This window comes from Leptidea sinapis, chromosome 26 (assembly GCF_905404315.1).
Source record: "Leptidea sinapis chromosome 26, ilLepSina1.1, whole genome shotgun sequence".
In the NCBI taxonomy this organism is placed as follows: domain Eukaryota; kingdom Metazoa; phylum Arthropoda; class Insecta; order Lepidoptera; family Pieridae; genus Leptidea; species Leptidea sinapis.
In genome coordinates this window covers 11,550,230-11,571,061 of record NC_066290.1, presented here as the reverse complement: position 1 = coordinate 11,571,061, position 20,832 = coordinate 11,550,230, and the positions used below count along the sequence as shown (strand labels likewise).

The window sequence follows — 20,832 nt, the reverse complement described above, 5'->3', positions numbered from 1 at the left end:
GTGTTGCAGGTGAGACCACTTAACATCAGGTGACCCAATGTTCGCTTGTCGTCCTTTTCCATTAAAAAAAATCAATAAAACACCTTTGTTGTATCAACATATATATATATATTTCATAAAAAGCATACATTTAGACAAAATATCATTTAACGTGTTCGACAGCTTAATAACATAACAACTTAATAATAAAATAATAAAAGTTATAATAACCTTCTTGCGGACATATTACCTTTTTTTTGGAAAACGGGAGTAAGGCGAATTTGAACACTAAGGATTGGAAGCTCTCAAATGCGCCAGAAAGATTCCAATTTCTCGCCGTTTAAAACTGGACTGGGTTGTGCTTAGATTACTAAATGTTATGACATGTTCATTGTTATAACTATATACCTACAATATACTAGCGTAAAGACAAACAAAGCTTGTAAGAAGAAGTGCATCTCTAGCGGAGAGAGATATATATATCCTAGCTGACCCGACAGACGTTGTACTGTACATAATAAATAAAATACTTTTTTATGTATTTGTCAATAATATTTCAAAACAATGAATTCTAATGAACGGATTTTAATGGGGACTACTTCATGGAGTGCAGTTTAGTCCAACTTGAGAGATATGCTACTTTTTATTTCCATTTGGGACCCATATTTATTTTTATTTCCAATATTTATTTTAAATATTTGTTTTATATGTACATATTTTCTATGAGAGAATTTAGTCACGCACGGTTTGACAGTTCCACTGCGAAACAATTTCATTATAACAACAGGGAGCATATTTTACGAAATAATTCTTGATGTTATGATATTTTATTGATAAATTCATAAAAAAAAACTGTACTTTATTTATTATTTACAGAACAACGTATGTCGGGTCAGCTAGTATATTATAGGTAGGAATAGATATCAAAGTGCACTGAAGAAAATCATATATTTCAAATGTTCAGTTGTTGAACAAAAAATTCAAAATAGTTTAATAATTTAGTATCAGAACAAGAGTATTATATTTTATATTATAAATAAATAAAATAAAACTAACTTGTATTCAATGACGTTCTATGTACATAAGGACATCGCAGTCTGATATCAGAACGGCAAAAGTCTGCTTAAAGAGTAAGCACACTTTTCTCCTTAGTCGTGTGTCTGTTTCGACTGTCACTATCAGAATCGGGTTCTAAATTCAACGTAACCTGAACTGAGTAAATGTTTTACATTGCTCCTTATTTACCAAGAATATATTAAACAGCTGGAGTAAATGCGGCAATGTATGTATACAGGGTGGTTTTTTGAGACGGGCAGTGAAAAGTCGTGAAAGGAGCCCTTGATTTATAAGAAACCAGTAACTGCATATTTAGTTTATTAATATTTCTTGACCTTTTGACGGAAATCGATCCGAATGATATATCATAGTTATTTATGCAACTGTTGTGTAATAAGGTGTATTAAAACACGAACGTGGATTGTGATAACAGTATCACATGAGTGTTTTAATACCTAATTATCAACAGATGCATATAAGACTTTATCTACACCCATAATATGAATCCTCTTAAAGATTCTGAAACAGTTAGCTTACTGTTAACATTAAAAAAGCCAGTCCTAGTAACCATAATAACACTTCTTTGGATGATCCATAATATCATCCAAAGCAGTGTTATTATGAAAACGGATGATATAATGTTGTACTGAATTTCATTACAACACTCGTTTGGATAATTGTTATTAGGACATTGGGTGTTTTAATGTTGGCCATAAGGTGGCTATTTTAGAATCTTTAATAGAGGAAATAAATAATGGGTGTAGATATAAAAAATTACATCCTGTATTATAGAACCAATGAACTCTGTTGCTGATAAGTATCAATCTTTGCAAAGAAATGTATTGCTAAAAATGAAAGGAAATAGCAAATTTTATTATTTTTACACGGAAGAAAACTCACCTCCTATTCAATATTTTTGTTAGAAATCTTACAGAGCAGTGAGTGAAACGATTCAATACAATGTGTAATTTTAATAAAAATCATTCGGATCGATTTTCGTCAAAAGTTCAAGAAATTTTAAAAATCTACATATGCTTAGTTATAAATCTAGGGCATGACTCCTTTCACGATTTTTCTCTATGTGTCGTAGTTTCCAACTTGGCCATCAACGCCCCTCTCAAATAGCTACCCTGTAGATATCTACAGGGTGCTACTGCTATATACCAGTAGAGGCTTATTAATGAGTAATTTGTGGCATGTGCCATATTTCGGCTTTGTTTTAATCCGACGCGATTTGTCCATATGTATAGAACGTCATTGATTGTACTACAATTAATTATTGCATTAATGTCTTCCTTTGTACTTGCTTAAATATTATTTAATGTATAATTAAGTACATTTTAAATATAACATTGCTATGTTTTGATAAATAATTAATATGTATTAATCTTAAATTTAGGATTGGTGTCCGCTGCGCTCCAACTAGATACCGAAATACCTAATAACAATTGCTATTTTATTACGGCAACTATTAGATGCTTGTGTGCCTGGCATCTTGACACTCAATGGCATCTTTCAAGTTTTGTAACATACGCTTCGTGTTATTTTACATTGAAATTATTAAAATAGAAAATACTTTACTGATGATATGTGATCCCAGTGTCTTTCATATTTCTTGTAGCATTATTTTTACAGAGTTTTACTTCGCAACCCGGCATTTTATTTTCAAATAATAGCAAAGTTTAACATAATATTCGGCACGTCAACATCACACATTGTTCGAGACTGGCTCGAATACGCCAGCGTTGGCGTAGTATTAGTTGCCGGACGCGTGCGGTAGCTAGTTGGAGCGCAGCGGAGACCAATCCTTAATCTAAGGTATTAATAGAACAGTATCTTTTAAATAATCTTAAGTAACAATCTAAATTAATACTAATAGTTAAAACATTATTCGCATAACGCTTGGCTTTTTTTTAATGAAACATAATATATAAAAATAGTCAAGCGTAAGACGAGTGAATTAAGGCCAAATATATTCGAGAGAGTATTTTAAACTTTATATTTAGACAGTATGAGTTACTATTACTCTATGGTCTGTACCGTTTGTGGTTGCTGAAGAATAGAAATTCCGAAGAAAAATTAGAATTTAAGATGTTAAGTTTCATTTGCCCTGTTATTTCACTAGCTAATCTAGCCGGTATTCGGTGCAAAGGAGCCTCCCACTGGTAGAACACACTATTATAGTGATATTATTATAAATCTAGGTACATCACAAATGAAGTAAGCAGTGTGAGACTTCGAGCGTTCTGATTGGTAATTTTTTCCCCAACTGCATTCAACTCGCGCGAAAACTGTACTTAGTGCAGTTTTTTACATAACGTATAATAAATATATTTTATCTACACACATGCTTTAAATCCTCTGTTAAAGATTCTGAAACAGTTACCTTATTGCCAACGTTAAAACACCCTAATAACCATTACATCATCCAAACGAGTGTTGTAATGAAATTCAGTACAACATTATATCATCCGTTTTCATAATAACACTCCTATGGATGGATATTATGGTTACTAGGACTGGCTTTTTAATTTTAGCAGTAAGCTAACTGAATCTTTTATAGAGGATTTATATTATGAGTGTACATAAAGTCTTGTATGCAACTGTTGGTAATTAGGTATTAAAACACTCATGTGATACTATTATCACATAACACAAACCCACATACGTGTTTTAATATCGCTTATTACAAAACAGTTGCATAAATAACTATTACTTAAAGTATTATATACTAAAATATACAGAGTATTCAGTTATATCACGTTCAACATTTTCATAATAATTTACTTGGGACGAATTGACCACTGGACGCGTTACAGGGGCCGCGCCTTTAACCCTCTACCCACTTACTGAGCCTAATAGCCTCAGTAATTGATATGGCGTTGTTAGACATAACGCGAGAGTAGTTAGACATAGAGCGAGTTTAGATAACGCGAGATCTCGGGGAAACGTAATCACAAAAAAAGACAAACGCGCTGTTTTGTTTTGTAAAAATAATAGCGGAAAATTAAAAAAAAATTTGTATTTTTATATGTATGTATTCAAATTATAGTAGCTATTTCTACAGACGAATGATATAGCCCAATGGTTTGTGACCCCCCGGGTTCGAATCCCGGTAGGTGCAAACGTTTGTATGCTGAGTATAAATGTTTGTTAATTGTATTAAATATAATATCTAAACAATTTGTTATGTTTTAGAGTGATAACCCTCCCATATTATGGGATTAGTTACACAAATGAAATTTGATAAAAAAAAGGTATGAACGATGCGGGACTCGAAGCCGCGACCTCTCGCGTTCTTAGCGAGCACTCTTCCCACTGAGCCAACCGTTCGAGTGACAGTCATTTAATTAACAATTGTGGCCCCCGCCACCACCCGCGAAATTTCTGTCGATCTTAATTCCATATATTATTTTTCGTGAGTTTCATGTCCAGCGGTCAATTCGTTTAATTACATTTAGCAGCAACATTAACGAATAACAAAGATAAATTATTATTATAATATTAATTATGAAACGAAATTATTGTCATGTATTATGCCTAGTTATTTATATCATTCATGAGGAATTATTTAAATAACCGCGGCCCAAACTATCTTGTGACACTAGAGAATCACAACAGCGTTGCCGACCTTCAGAGCCGAGAGGAGTTGAGAGGAGATAGGCCGCGAAGCTATCCGGCTATTTCCACCAAAGCTGAGAGGAGATGTGAGCTGTGCGAGATCGAAATCAGTAAGTGATGTCTACGAAACGAAGTCATTATAAAAATTATATATTAACCTGCTTGAGGAAGAGGAATTAGAGGTTGAAGAAACACAATGAATTCTTCAATATTTAAACAATTGAAGGAAACATATATTCTGGATCATCGATGGACGCGGCACAAAATTCTATAGAAAAATGAGACATCTCCTCTCCACTCCTCTTCATCCATTTCCACCGAAGCTAAGCGGGGAGGAGATGTGGCAATAACGAAATCTGATTGGTTGTTGAAATATATCTCCTCTCCTCTTTGGTTAAGCCGTGTCACCAGCGCATGTTTTTCCCTACAAAACATTGACATAATATAAACAGCTACACTCACAATTGCCTATTAAAAGTTCGTCAAAAATATCCAAGAGGCGTTGTAAGCGTATACGTATTAACTTTTAACACTAACAGATAACATTAAAACATTCATTCAAATTAACGCCCTATTTCGTGGTAGTAATGTCCAAAGTCTATTATATAATATGTAATATTCAAAGTATATCATATATATTTTGTACGCTCATGAGCTCATAGGTAGCACATTGATGGTTGTGCGAAATGTGCGGGAAAGACGTCCGTCTCTTTTGTTAGTTACATAATTTTGTAAAGGTGCACTTACAATTACCTGAAATACGAAACTATAACCATTTTAAATTTGGATATAATGATATTTGGACAGTTTTTCTCTGAACACTTTTTCATTGCGTGGCGTTGTATTCAAAGCGCGGTCGAAACATAACTGAACGAAAACTCTGCCTAATTGACGCGTAGGCAAAGTTAAACTTCAGACAATTTTTGAGCGTGATTGTGAGTTTACTTGTTTATTGTAAGTCAATGCTATACAATCAACAAAAACATTTCAATATTTAACAAAATCTTCTACACAAAGAAATGTTTCACGACACATTTTTGTTTTGAAACAAACAATGTTTTTGCTTTCCGTACCCGGTGGTCACGCGAGGAGTGGACGGCGTGTGTAGAGAAACATGCTTCAATAGGATAGTTATGTGTATCTGTTTTTCCTGAATAATTTTAATAAACTTTCGCTGGAGATTTGGTTGAATTTATTTAATTAAAAATGTTTTGAACCCCTGAAACTTTGATAACATTCTTTAGCTCGTCTCGTTGGCCTTACAATAGATTATCTTGGTAATGCCAAAATAGAACTGTGATGATTTATTTATATTATTATTTTTCGTGTAAACGAAACGGTTCTACTAATTTTTATTACAGATGAAATGATAGAAAGAATATATCTGTACGAAGCGAGAATGAGCTAACAATTAGAAAAAAGACAAAGCTATTATTTTCGGGCCAGCTATTATACACAAAATACGTCAGCTGTATAGCTACAGAAACACTGCTATAAGCATTTCGGTGACGCAAACTCACAAGATTTTATACATCCAAAAAGTGTCTAATTATATGTATTTATTTCTTTAATTATTTATTTATCGCGTGCGCCAGTCATGAGAATGTCGGTGACGCAAACACAATAGATTTTTTCCCTACCAAAAAGTGTTCTTAACTTATTCACGATTCGCACGGAGTTTTCACACAACCACTAAAATTTCCTAAAGCTTGAGGCTAGCCCGTAAGTAGCACTGCAACCCCAACTAGGTTTTCTTCTTAAATATATTCGGTAAGTTGATGTTGGTTTTGGAGTGCTGGAACATTTGCGTGACTCGCCTGCCGACCTCCTGGGCTGTCTGCAAGTTGGTGGTGGGCTTCGGAGAGGGCACACGCGGCGTCTCGTTGCTGACCACGTGCAGCAGGGACTCTATGGCCGGCTTGAATTGTAGCAGAGACGCGGTTTGAATGGCTTCTTCTAGTTTCCTGTGTAGCAAATATAAGTAATTAACATTGACACACGATAATCAACTCACAATCACGCTCAAAACTTGTCTCAAGCAAAACTCTGCCAAATGTGTTACGACCGCGCTTTGAATACAACTCCACGCAATGAAAAAGTATTCAGTGAAAAGCTGTCCAAATAACAGCATCTCCAAACTTAAAATGGATGGAGTTTCATATTTTAGGTAAACAGGCTTTAAATTAACAGAATTATGTAACTAACTTGATGTCTTAATCATTTTGCTAAATAATATCAATTCAATTGTTAAAACAAAATACATCGCCGACAAAATGTGAAGAACGTCTCTTTCGCACATTTCGCACCATAAACAATGAGCTTTTTATGAGCGTATACAATAGACTGAACATTACTGCCAAGGAATAAGGTATTAATTTGAATGAATTTTTTAATGTAATCTGTATAAGTTAATGTATAAGAACGTTTATACAACGGCGCTCGGACATTTTTGACGACATTTAAATAGGCGATTGAGAGTCTAGCTGTTTGTAGTACGTTAACGGTAATTAATGGAAAATGTTGGAACATCTGTATATTTGTCATATGGAATAACGAATTACACGAGGCATCCTCAGGAGCCGTTGACTCACCGAAGTCAGAGTTCTCCACAAAATCTAAGCCCTGTGGGTGTTCAGGCGCATTACAAATAGAAATATTTTTGTTTACCTTATGGGATATATAACATAACATTGCAACAACACTTGGTAAACTTCCTGAAGATACATCAGTTCGTAAAAGGGCTTTGACTTGGGAAGAAAAACTGATAAGAAACTCCCAGCCCATCTTTTAAATCATAATAAAAAAAATGCTTAGACTACTTAATACTGTACAATGTTCCAGAACCATGCATTATTATCTTCTATTGAATATTTTCCAGTGGGAGGCTACTTAGTGCAGCATGCCAGACTTAACATCTTATGTCACCTTGAGACATAAGAGTTGTAAGATAAGTCTCATTTGCCCAGTAATTTCACTAGCTACGGCGCCCTTCAGACCGAAACACAGCAATGCTTACACATTACTGCTTCACGGCAGAAATAGGCGCCGTTGTGGTACCCATAATCTAGCCGGCATCCTGTGCAAAAGAGCCTCCCACTGGTAATGCCACCAGTGCCGGGGTGCAAGCCAGGAGACGCTAGTAATAGTTATTTATGCAACTGTTGTGTAATAGGGGGCATTAAAACACGAATGTGGGTTTATCATACGAGGCGAAGCCGAGTGTGATAATAGTATCATATGAGTGTTTTAATACCTAATTATCAACAGTTGCATACAAGACTTGATCTACACCCATAATATGAATCCTCTTAAAGATTCTGAAACAGCTTACTGCTAACATTATAACAGCCAGTCCTAGTAGTAACCAAATATCATCCATTATTGATTTTATATACAAATAAACCAAGTATTAATGAATGAATTATTTATTTTAGTAGTAATTTACATTTTGTATAGTGCAATAATAAAAATTCACTTGAATATTATGCTCTTTTGCAGCATTATAATATCTGGCGGTGTGCTGTCAAAACTTGAATCGCTCATTTTTTGTAAACAAAACAATAAAAATATAGAAGAAAAATGGCGGAGATTCGAATAACCTACTCTTTTTTTACGGCGCGCGACGTTCTGGTAGTGTGGAACGCGCGTAAACGAAATTTATTCTTTTTTTGAAATTCATACAGATGCCACGCATCGAGCAATAAGAATGTGGCTGTCTGTTGAAACATGAAGGGATAGAAAAAAAAACAAAGGAGTGTTGTTATGAAATTCAGTACAACATTACAACACTCGTTTGGATGATGTAATGGTTATTACGACATTGGGTGTTTTAATGTTGGCAATAAGCTAACTGTTTTAGAATCTTTAATGGAGGATTTAAAGCGTGTTTTATGGGTGTAGATTAAGTATAAAATGTATTTACCGTAGAGCCGGTAGCAGCGCGGGATGGTGGCTGCAGTGGTGAGTCGCCAGTTGAAGACCTGGACTCAGCGCTGCCACGCTCTCCGCCGACTGTGGACTCCGGTGGCACAGAGCACAGAGCAGCGACACCGCTGAAATATTTATATTAACACTTTATTGCATACGCAAACAAGTGCATTTCAGTTATATTCAAATTCAAAATAGGATATGACATCACTTATTGAAAGTCAAAAACTACCACCCATTCCAAAACGAATGCCTCAGACCTGAGTATGGGCGCAACAAACTCAGCGGGCAGTTTTTTGTTAATAAAAAATGTATACAAAATAGTATTGTACAATTTAACTTATTATTTAATAGCCTGAGGGCGGTCGCTTCATTCCCAATCTGTGGTATCATTGAGAAAGTCATTTATGTTATAGTAATCTTTACCACAAAATTCTTTTGAATTTAGTAATACTTTTGTTTTGAACAGTTTCTGGGATCTTGTTGTAAAAGCACATGCATCACCCCACAAAAGACTTACTAACTCGACTGCGCCCAGTATTATATCTATTGATATAAATATAGTAACCTCTTGCCCCGTTATCGATTCACCGGTGTTGGAACCGACTAGTTTCGAACGTAGTAGTCACACAAATTAAATTTGAAAACAAATTTATGCAATATGCGGGACTAGAACCCGCGACGTCTGTCTTGTTCAACTCTCAGGATGTGGCTCAGATTGTTCAATTAGTGATGTAACATCCAATTTTGAATAAAAATATTTGAATTTTTAATTTAAATTATTTGCAGTGAGTTTAATTATTTAGTGTATCATTATTTTGGACTGCTTTTTAATTTTATCCTTTTCATTCTCTAACTCACTCCAATTCTTAAAAGCGGTGATAGACACGATATAAAAAACTATAGACCTATATCAAAACTTTCTACTATTCCTAAATTATTTGAGAAAATAGTCTATGATACCATTTACCCAGCTGTAAGAAATATTTTATCAATAAACCAACACGGTTTTCTTAACAAAAGATCCACTGAGACCAATCTTTGTGAATTAGTGGATATAGTAATTAGGGCTATGGACGAAGGACATCAGGTTGATGCCATTTATACTGATTACTCAAAAGCTTTTGATAAAATATCTCATTTTATATTAATTAAGAGATTAGCTGGCATCGGTATCCATGGCAACCTTCTAAGATGGCTAGAAAGTTACCTTACACATAGAACCCAAGCAGTTACGATTAAAGGCTATACTTCCAACTTTATCCCCATTACTTCTGGCGTTCCCCAAGGATCACATCTTGGCCCTTTATTATTTAATATTTTCATCAACGATATAGACAATATATTTCGGAATACAAGCTCTCTTCTATACGCTGATGATAATAAAATATTTACAAAAATTAAGAATTCAGATGATAGCATACTCCTCCAGACTGACTTGAATAAGCTTGGTAATTACTGCGTAAAAAATGGTCTTACTATAAATGTTGAAAAATGTTGTGCCATAAGTTTTTCAAGAAAATCTAATCCAATACTGTATAATTATCAGATATATGACACAAAATTAAAAAGAGTTCAAGAGGTTAGAGATTTGGGGGTAATCCTGGATAGTGAACTCACATTTAGAACCCACTATGATCGTATAATTAATAAATCATATAAAATGCTTGGTTTCATTTTAAGGCAGGGAAGTGAGTTTAAAAAATTGCATACATATTTAATTTTATACAACGCTTTTGTCAGGTCACATCTTGAGTATGCGTCAGTTGTTTGGAACCCCTGCTATAATATTCATATAAACTGCTTGGAACGTATTCAAAATAAATTCATTAAGCATTTAGAATTCCGACAACATTTAGATCCCACGTTTAATTTTCACTCCAACGATTTAAGTTCTTTGAAAGACCGTCGAACCCATAGAGACATTATATTTTTATATAAATTATTACATAATATAGCTGATTCTCCATTTCTATTAAGTAAAATAGGATTACACTGCAGAAGGCCTACATCCCGATGTAAAGATGTATTAGATGTTGCCTATGCGAGAACAGTACGTGGAAAGAACAGGTTTATAATTCGGGCATGTAGCTGTTATAATAGAGCATACAGTCATATTGACATATTTCATGAAAAGTTAAATGTTTTCAGATCATTGGTTTGTGATAATTTAAATAATTACTGATTTTTTTTAACCCCATTCTTACATTTTTTTTCTGAATACTTATCTCATTTGTAACTAATTCATTATAGTATTGTATAATAGGCGTGTATAGTATTATGTAACTTATATAGCTTGTAATTAGTTGTTAATTTGTATTACATTTGTTTTGTGGTTTTTATCTTACCGTTGCTTACCTTTTAACTAAAAGTGTCGTATAAATTGTTGGAAACTTCACTGGTGAAAGTGTAAGTTTTAAGATTTGTTAATATTTATCATAATACTGTTTGTTTCCTATACATGAATAAATAAATAATCCTCCTTTTAATAATCCGCGACAGATTGCGGATAGTAAGACTATTCTTTACCTCGATTAAGTATTAGGTATCAAAACAATTACCTCTTTCTGACACCGAATGACTTTCAACAGTTGGCAACACCAGGAGCGTCAAAGCCTCTGCCGCCTTAACGCTCTCTTTGTTAGAGAGGGTCCGAGAGTTGAGGAGCTCTTCGAACGGAGGCCAACACAGAGGTTCAATATTGTTAGCCTGTGTTGCCAGGCCGCGTACTAAGCACGTCCTTGTCACGCTGCCCCACGCTGTGATGGCAACTTCGCGGACGGAACTGAAATAAAATTAAAATTACTACTAGTTGTTTTGCCATATAGATTAAAAATCCCGCGCCCGCTCATTGTATGAGTAGTGATATTTTTAACCGACTTCAAAAAGGAGGAGCCAAATGCCAAGACAAATGAAATAGCAGGTACCTACACTCGCCACGCGTGACTTTGAGAACAACCAACCAACCCAAGCGGGCAAGCACCGACTTAAACCCTATCAATAGGTAACACATAAAAATAGTAGTAATTTATTAAAATTAAAGTAAAATCTCTATTAAGTTATTTTATACTTTTGAGTTTTAAAAGTCGGTTTTATAAACCTAGTTTTTTTATATGAAATGACATTTAATGAATTATTTGTATTGCGAATACACAGGTATATCTAAGTCAAAAAAATATACGTTCCGGGTAAGTAATCATCAACAAACATATACTAAAACCTTCTAGAAAACACGCAGCATCTTATGGTATAAGTATTATTCCGATCGGTTCAGTAGTTTTCGCAGTATAACCGAACCAGCGGGAGGCTCCTTTGAGCAGGATACCAACTAGATTATGGGTATCACAACGGCGCCTATTTCTGCCGTGAATCAGTAATCTGTAAAACATTACTGCGTTTCGGTCTGAAGGGCGCCGTAATTAGTGGGCAAATGAGACTTAACATCTCATGTCTCCAGGTCACGAGCGCAATTGTAGTGCCGCAGGCAGGGCGTATCAATTACCATCAGCTGAACGTGCTACTCGTCTCGTCCCTTATTTTCATAAAAAAATATATTATGCACGCGTGTATTATACCTAGTTCGGTTTATGGTCCTAAGAACATTGTAATAAGGCTCACTTTACGAGCAAGTGTGTTATAGTTATTTATGCAACTGTTGTGTAATAAGGGATATTAGAACACGAATGTGGGTTTGATAATAGTATCACATGAGTGTTTTAATGCCTAATTATCAACAGTTGCATACAAGACTTTATCTACACCCAGAATATGAATCGTCTATAAAAGATTCTGAAACAGTTAGCTTACTGTTAAAATTAAAACAGCCAGTCCTAGCAACCATAATATCATCAAAAGGAGTGTTATTATGAAAACGGATGATATAATGTTGTACTGAATTTCATTACAACACTCGTTTGGATGATGTAATGGCTATTAGGACATTGGGTATTTTAATGTTGGCAATAAGCTGTTTTAGAATCTTTAATAGAGGTTTTAAAGCTAGGTAAAGATTGTGTTGAGTGAATTAAGAGTGTCAACTAGACTAGGTTGACTGTATACGACTAGACGGAGACGAACTAGTGTCGACGACGTGGCGACAATGGGCAAGCGGGCGACGCCCATATAGAGGGGCGAAGAAAACGGAATGAAGAACTTGTCCACTGGTGACCGTAGCGTTGATCGCCTAGTTGACAACTCGTTGATACCTCTAGAGTCTAGTTGGAAGAGTATCGGATTGGCGTTGAGTCGGTGTAATGTGCGAACACCTTTACTGAGGGATTGGCGTTGAGTCGGTGTAATGTGCGAACACCTTTACTGAGTCTAAATGATTCTATTTGAATAATTTTGTATTAAATTTTGGTAGAGTCCCGGCAATAGGTTTATTAAAAAAACATGATTTATTTCTTCAAGTTTTCTTTAAATTCTGCTTGTTGCTGAGTCCATCAGGGGTTTTTTAAGAATTTAAGATTTAAAGTTTATTTTACTTTCAATAATAAATATTAGATGGCAGCCTCACGTTTCGTCATCGTGCAGCAGGGCCGTGACAGCTGGCAGCAGATGTCTCTCGATAGTCTCGTCAGAACATTCAGCGACGCTCAGCAGTTCGGCCACGAGTTTAGCGGTGTACACTCTCAGCGCACTGCCGCTCACTACGTCACAACTGCTAGCAACAACTGAAAACAATATATTGTTGACACTGGTCCCACATCGCAGCGAAAATTCGACGTAGTTTTAAGTTAAATAAATACAAACAATATGTTATGTTTTTAAAGTGATAACCCTCACTTCTAGGATTAATACACAAATAAAATTTAAAAAAAAACAAAACTTTATGAACGATCCTGTTGATGAAGCCACAATCTGAGAGTTGAACAAAGCATACAAGATTTTATGACGATGCGACACTCGAACGGTTAGCTCCGTTGGTTAGAGCACCGGCACGGAACGCCGGAGGAGACCCGCATCGTTCATAAAGTTTTGTTGTTTTTCAAATTTTATTTGTGTATTAATCCTAGAAGTGAGGGTTTTGTTCTTTATATTAATACGGACTTACAAATAAAATTTCATAAAGTTATAACTAAGCATACACCAAGAATATGTAAAATGTTTACAAATAGACATTTTGCTTACGAATGGTTTGTTCGGACGTATAACGTTTCCCGCGTTTATTTACAAGGCAGCTTGTCATTCGGAAAACTTCAGAATTATCATTGTATTGACAGTGTCGTCAACGATATTGTAAACATTTTGCACTTTCTTTGTTTATCATCAGTTATAACTTTATACCAAGTTTATTTGTAAGGTATTTATGTTATAGGCCTTGCAGCCTGAATCAAACGATTTATTATTATTATTTCAACCGAAATATCTATACTGCTGGACAAAGACCTCCCCAAAGATCTCCACGACGATCGGTCCTGGGCTGCCCTCATCCAACGTATTCCGGTGATCTTGACCAAATCTTCGGTCCATCTTGGGGGGGGGGGGGGGGGGGGGGGCTACCAACACTACGTCTTACAGTTTACTGATGCCTATTTGTCCATCGAGCTATGTGCCAATTCAATATATAATCTATCGTAAATTTTGATAGTAATATGCCTCCCAGTAGGTGATGGTTTTACTTAAGACTGAATCAACTATCTCTGAACTATCGGTGACTTCCTGGAGGAGCTTGGCTGGTTGGTTGGCTGGAAGAAGAAAATTAAATAAGTACTTACATTCTCTCATATGTTGCAGATATAACTCCAGTAGATCAGGCCTATGTGTTGTGAGCCATTTAAGAGGTATTACCAGCATCTTTATTGGGAGACTTCTTATGCTACCGTACATCAGCCACCTAAAATGTTTGTTTTATTAGCCACGAAACATTTTTTTTATGACAGAGACGAGACGTTCAGCAGATTAATACGCCCTGCCCATCACAATGCAGTACCGCTGAGTAGGTACTCTTAAAAAATCTGAAACTTCTGAGCGGCACCATTCTTGCGGTCGTCACACTGAGACATAAGATGTTAAGTCTGATTTGCCCAGTAATTTCACTAGCTACGATGCCCTTGAACACAAAAAAAATAATAGGTCATCTGGATTCGAACCGGCGTCTTTTGCTTTCCGGATCACCCAATATACCATCTGAGCTATTATAGTCTTGTATATAGTGGCGAAATTTACCTTTGTATTCTAAAGTTATTGTAGCTGTTTCTCATTAAAACACGGATAAAACATTTCTTTTTAATTTGAAACCTAGCAAGATCCATTTATCGCCCCCGAAATCCCCTGTATACGAATTATATCAGATTATATCTTATATATAAAATTCTACTGTCACAATGTTCGTTCCCGTACTCCTCCGAAACGGCTTGACCGATTCTCATGAAATTTTGTGAGCATATTGAGTAGGTCTGAGAATCGGCCAACATCTATTTTTCATACCCCTAAATGTTAAGGGTGGTTTTCACGAAATTTTATTTTTTTATTTTTTTTGACATTTCCTTTAAATTTATTTGATCATGAGTCAGCATTAAAAAATACATACAACTTCAAATTTTCACCCATCTACGATCAACAGTTACTTTTGTATCGCAATTTTAATATCGGCAATATATTGTTTGCTGGGTCAGCTAGCATCTATACAAGAATTGCTCGTTTAAAGATAAATATATATATATAAAACATACTTACTTTTGTAAGTATTCAATTTGCTGATCCGCCTCCTCAATTGCTAAAATTGTTACTAAGTAGATTCCAACCACAACTAAACAATTCTCGTTCACCGACTGAAGTTTCTCCAATTTATATTCCAGGTCACTAATAACTGGCTGGAATAACGGCTTCAGTATCTCGCACGTGAAGTGAACACCGAAATTGTAGACATAACTGCTAAATAATGTTATAACGAGCTCATATATAGAGGAATGGTTGAGTATTTCGTGCGTTGTCATTACTTCTAATATTTGTTTTGTTCTGAAACAGTAATGAAACATAGTTAATAGCACAGACTTACAAATAGTATTAACAAAAGAACGAGCGAGAGAGAAGTACATCTTCAACGGAGACACAGCAAGATAGAAAAGGAAAGCGAATCTATTCAAATTCAAATATTTTTATTCAAAATAGGATTAAAAAATCACTTATTGAACGTCGAACGAATTTTTTTATGAAAATAAGGGTCGAGACGAGCACGACGTTCAGCTGATGGTAATTGATACGCCCTGCCTATTACAATGCAGTGCCACTCAGGATTCTAGAAATATTTGCCCTGTAATTTCACTATTTACGGCGGTCTTACTACGATTGCGCTCGTCACCTTGGGATATAAGATGTCAAGTCTCATTTGCCCTTTAGACCGATACACAGTAATGCATACACATTACTACCGCACGGCAGAAATAGGCGCCGTTGTGGTACTCATAATCTAGCCGGCATCCTGTGCAAAGGAGCCTCCCACAAATATCTAATCACTAAAATATGGTCGAGGGAAGCGATGGCTGGTCCATGCGTCATGCTCGTGAACGGGTGCTACTCGTGGTGACTGGATGATCTTGTTACCGGGAGGTCTGCTTGATGTGTTTTTTTTATTATTATTTCCTTTAAAGTTATTATATATTTTATTTTATGAAATGCTCACATAATGCCTCTATTTATTTACGGTATGTGTGGATTGATGCATCTACTATACTCAATAACTCTTGTGTTTATAAGTATTAACTTTCTTTTTTTGACTTACTCGTGCAAGCCTTTCAGTTTTTGACATTTGAGTATTTTTGTTGCGTCACTTTGCAGTTACAATAACTGAAATGATTTGTTAAACAATTAAAATGTAAATCTTGACTTAAAAGAGAGGCAATGAGTTTCTTGCTACATCTTCTCATTAGCTCAACCCTTTACGAAGTAGCGGTAAATTCAATAAGAAAAAATATTTTTATTTTTTTTGACATTCATAAGTGTCATTTCCGTGACCTACATGAATAAAGTGTTTTTGAATTTGAATTTGAATAAAAACATAGTAATACTTACAACTTTATAAACCACATCAACTCCGGCCATCTTACATCCGGTTTCTCCTTCAACAAACTATTCATCGCGACCAGCAAAGTCTTTCCATCACAATTATCACTCAAATAGCACTGTAGCTCCACAAAACACTCCTGTTCACTCAGCATCACGTATTGAATCATTCCTAAATCACAGTTGCTTAAAGTTACATCCCTAACTATTTGTACATTTATCACATACGACAGCTTCGCTATCACCAATGTTCTTAACACATCTAAATATAAAACGACATTCTTCCAGTCATTCTCACTGCTTGCTTTCACTAGGTTTGATATGATTCGATTGCACAGCATTGATAAAAACTTCCCTGAAAAAATAACTCATTTTAGTTCATCTAAATTAGATAAAATTCAAAATTTTTTACACATAATTTTTTTTAACACACAACCGACTTCGAAAACACTATTCCAGAACAATAGATATAATATGCACTAAAAAGTATAAAAATAATTGCGTATTTTTGTACAATATAATTAATAAATCTAATTCTAGTTACGATTATTGTTATTTTTGGAATCGGTATCCTTCCGCCGCGACCCGTTCTCGCCTCTCGCCTCCTCACGACTCAAGCACATCTCACCTATAACTATGTATGTAGTTACAAACCTATCTTGGATGACACTGACTTCAATAATTACAATAATCGTACTGTCTTCTAGTACTGACAGTAGTCATTTATTAGCTGTCAATAATCTGAAGCTGTCCCAATATACCCGATAAGTAATTCTTATCGCCAGTTGCAATTTCCATACAAACTTCTATGCCTGGTAAGCTACGTCGTCTCATAGACAGACAGCGTGTACGGATAAGATGAGTTACCGTCGATAAGTTTATTGGGACAGAAAAGTCAACGATAGTTACGATTTTTTATCTTAAGTAGGCCACGACCGGCGATAGACTGAATATTGGGAATGGCCGTTATTGAACGTCAAAAACTACGACACATTTGAAAATGTATCTCTCAGACCTGAGAAGAACACTCGCAAATACTTCTAAATTAAAATTATGGCCGACAATTATCTGTAATTTGATGTAAACGAACAAAAATAATTTGTTATAATATTTTAAAGTGATAATCCTCACTTCTGGGATTAATTACACAAATAAAATTAAGATGAAGCCATAACGTGAGAGTTGAACAAAGCATAAAAGATTTCTGAACTTTACGTCACTCGAACGGGTGGCTCAGTTGTAAGAGAGCTCGCACGGAAGGCGGGAGGTCCGAGTGCCACATCGTTCATAATTTTGTTTTCAAATTTTATTTGTGTAATTAAACGAACATGGTCGAAGATCATGTTATCCAACGCGTACCGCCTATTGACGACAAACAAGAGAAAGCGATAACATTGAACGAAAAATAGTGTGAAGAAATTACATAAAACTTCTTCCAGCAAATACGTGTGTTTGAGTAATCTTTACAAATTTGTGAAATAAATTTGTCTCATCTCGAATCTTCATTACATACGCAAGGTTTCAATCGTAATATTTTCTTTACTTTTACAATAATTTATGAGTAAATTATGAATGGGCAAAGTTCTGGTAATTGTGCCAAAAGCAGATATTTGGAAGGTTGTACTGAATTTGTTTCTTAAAATTTATATTTTCTGCTTCGATAGAAACCTAGATATGATATCTTTTATTAAAATTGTTTTAAAAAAGATGCGTTAAAACGCCATATTCATTCACAGGTACGTGCTTGTTTTAAAAATATGACGGGTTGGCCGCTCCTACGTTAAGCCGTTTTTTTATGACTATAAAGAACGAGACGAGAGGGACGCCAGCTTATGGTTACTGAGACGCCCTGCCTAATATAATGTAGTGCAGGATTCTTGAAAAACCCAAAAATTTTGAGCGGCACTACAGTTGCACTAGTCGCCTTGGCACATGAGATTTTAAGTCTCGTTTGCCCAGTAATTTCACTAACTACGGCGCCCTACAGACAAAAATACAGTCTTCTACCGCATTTATCACGGGGAGTGTTCCAAAGAGCTGTTTAACCTGATTCCTGCCGCCGAATTCCACCTTCGCACGACACGCCACAAGTTAGGATATCATCCCCACCATCTGGATGTGTGGCGGTCCTCCACAGTGCGGTTTTCAAGGAGCTTTCTTCCACGCACTACAAAGCTGTGGAATGAGCTTCCTTGTGCGGTGTTTCCGGGACGATACGACATGGTTACCTTCAAAAAAAGCGCGTACACCTTCCTTAAAGGCCGGCAACGCTCTCATGATTCCTCTGGTGTTGCAAGAGATTGTGGGCGGCGGTGATCACTTAACACCGGTGATCCGTATGCTCGTTTGTCCTCCTATTCCATAAAAAAAAATACAATAATGCTAACACATTCTGGGTTTCCACGGAAGACCAACGTTGTGGATTCTTTCGAAACTACAACTTTGCTGAGTTGGGGGTCCATTGGCGTCATTAGATCATAATTAGAATAGTATAACTTTAAGAACTATTATCAGAATGTATAATGACGTCAACCATTTTTTCTATCTTTACATTACTGCTTCGCGGCAGAAAAAAGACCCATAATCCATTTGACGACCTGTATAGCCGAGTGGTTAGCGATCCTACCTACTAAGCTAGAGGTCCCGGGTTCGAATCCCGGTAGGTGCAAGCATTTATACGATGAATATGGATGTTTGTTTCCGAGTCATGGATGTTTAAATGTATTTATGTATGTTTATATGAATTTATGTATGTTTAAGTAAGTATATTGTATTAAATATATCATTGTCTTGTAACCCATACACAGGCTATATATGCTTAACTTGGGGCAAGATAATTTGTGTAAGAAGTGTGTCAATATTATTATTATCCGGCCTAATTCACATCAATAATAACACATTTTAACAAAAATAATAAAAATTAAGTACCTGATATCAATGCACTCCTCGCTAGCACTGGAAGAAAAACATTCACGGCATCCTTAACAATTCTATCAACTGGATCCTTCAAGAAGTGGAACAGAATATTCTCCAACTGGCCGTACTTATGTTCAACTATAGGGCATATTAGAACCGCGGATTTCAATCCAAAGTATCGTAATTCACTCTCACTCGATTCACACATGAGTACAACTAGGCTTAGCAGTAGTGACGTACATAATTCTAACGGTACGTATGGTGCTACTGCTAGGCATATCTGGCTTGCGAGAATTCTTCTCTCTGGTGACTTAGAGGCCAGCAGTTCTGCGATTGATGACAACACTTCTCCGCTTCCACCCCATTTTACTATCAGACATGCAGCTGAAACAAAAAATACAAATTATCTATACTATATAATATTATATTATTATAAAGCTGCAGTGTTTGTTTGTTTGTTTGTTTGAACGCGCTAATCTCTGGTACTACTGGTCCGATTTGAATGATTCTTTCAGTGTTGGGTAGTCCATTTATCGAGGAAGGCTATAGGCTATGTTTTTTTTTTTCAAAATTAGGGGTCCGTAATAAAATTGCTATTTTGTAACACAAGGTGTTAAATCGAAAACCTAATTTTGCGTGCGCTGCAAAAACTATTGACAATAGAACAAAATGATGTACAGGCTATAATATAGGCAATATTTTATTACTTATAAAACTATCGCGTGAATTATATTTTATATGGCAAAACAACGTTTGCCGGGTCAGCTAGTTAAATAATAAATGTAAATACCAAAATCTGGCACGAGACTGCCAGATTTTGGCAAGACAACACGTCCTGAGGATGCCTCGTGTAGAGGCGAAACACGTGTCGAATCGTTTTAAAAACAAATATTGGCGGAATTAACACTAAAGAAAACTTAAATCATTTGTATAATTATGGATTTCCGCAAAGTAACGCCTAAATCAATACATTCTGAAACAAAAAATTATTAATAGCCAATCCATTCTCCCATAGGCCAGTTTGATCTATCAAAATTAAACTATGAAATTTGGTTATTTTTAGAGTTTTTACCAGGAGACCATAAAACTTGCGTTTAAGTAAAAGGCTACTAGCATACACGTTATCAAAATGCTTAAATATACTATAAGAATACGAGCTGACCCAGCAAACGTTGTGTTGCCATATATAGTAAGTATTTACTAATCCTACCTACTAAGCTAGAGGTCCCGGGTTCGAATCCCGGTAGGTGCAAGCATTTATATGATGAATATGGATGTTTGTTTCCGAGTCATGGATGTTTAAATTTATTTATGTATGTTTAAGTAAGT

At 35.6% G+C, this 20,832-nt stretch overlaps 1 protein-coding gene across 2 annotated transcripts in view; it reads right to left on the bottom strand.

Annotated features, from left to right (window-relative positions):
- Positions 1 to 202: 202 nt before the first annotated feature.
- The window catches only part of LOC126972426 (RAB11-binding protein RELCH homolog), a 37,704-nt gene continuing 17,074 nt past the window's right edge, over positions 203 to 20,832 (bottom strand). For both annotated transcript variants that reach the window (XM_050819151.1, XM_050819150.1), the window contains 8 exons: positions 19,516 to 19,887; positions 16,597 to 16,942; positions 15,262 to 15,543; positions 14,301 to 14,419; positions 13,100 to 13,256; positions 11,145 to 11,368; positions 8,579 to 8,708; positions 203 to 6,620 (listed from right to left, as the gene is read on the bottom strand). In XM_050819151.1, coding sequence (XP_050675108.1) covers positions 6,401 to 6,620; positions 8,579 to 8,708; positions 11,145 to 11,368; positions 13,100 to 13,256; positions 14,301 to 14,419; positions 15,262 to 15,543; positions 16,597 to 16,942; positions 19,516 to 19,887 — 1,850 coding nt within the window. In that variant the 3' untranslated portion in view covers positions 203 to 6,400. The remainder of the gene's footprint in view (positions 6,621 to 8,578; positions 8,709 to 11,144; positions 11,369 to 13,099; positions 13,257 to 14,300; positions 14,420 to 15,261; positions 15,544 to 16,596; positions 16,943 to 19,515; positions 19,888 to 20,832) is intronic.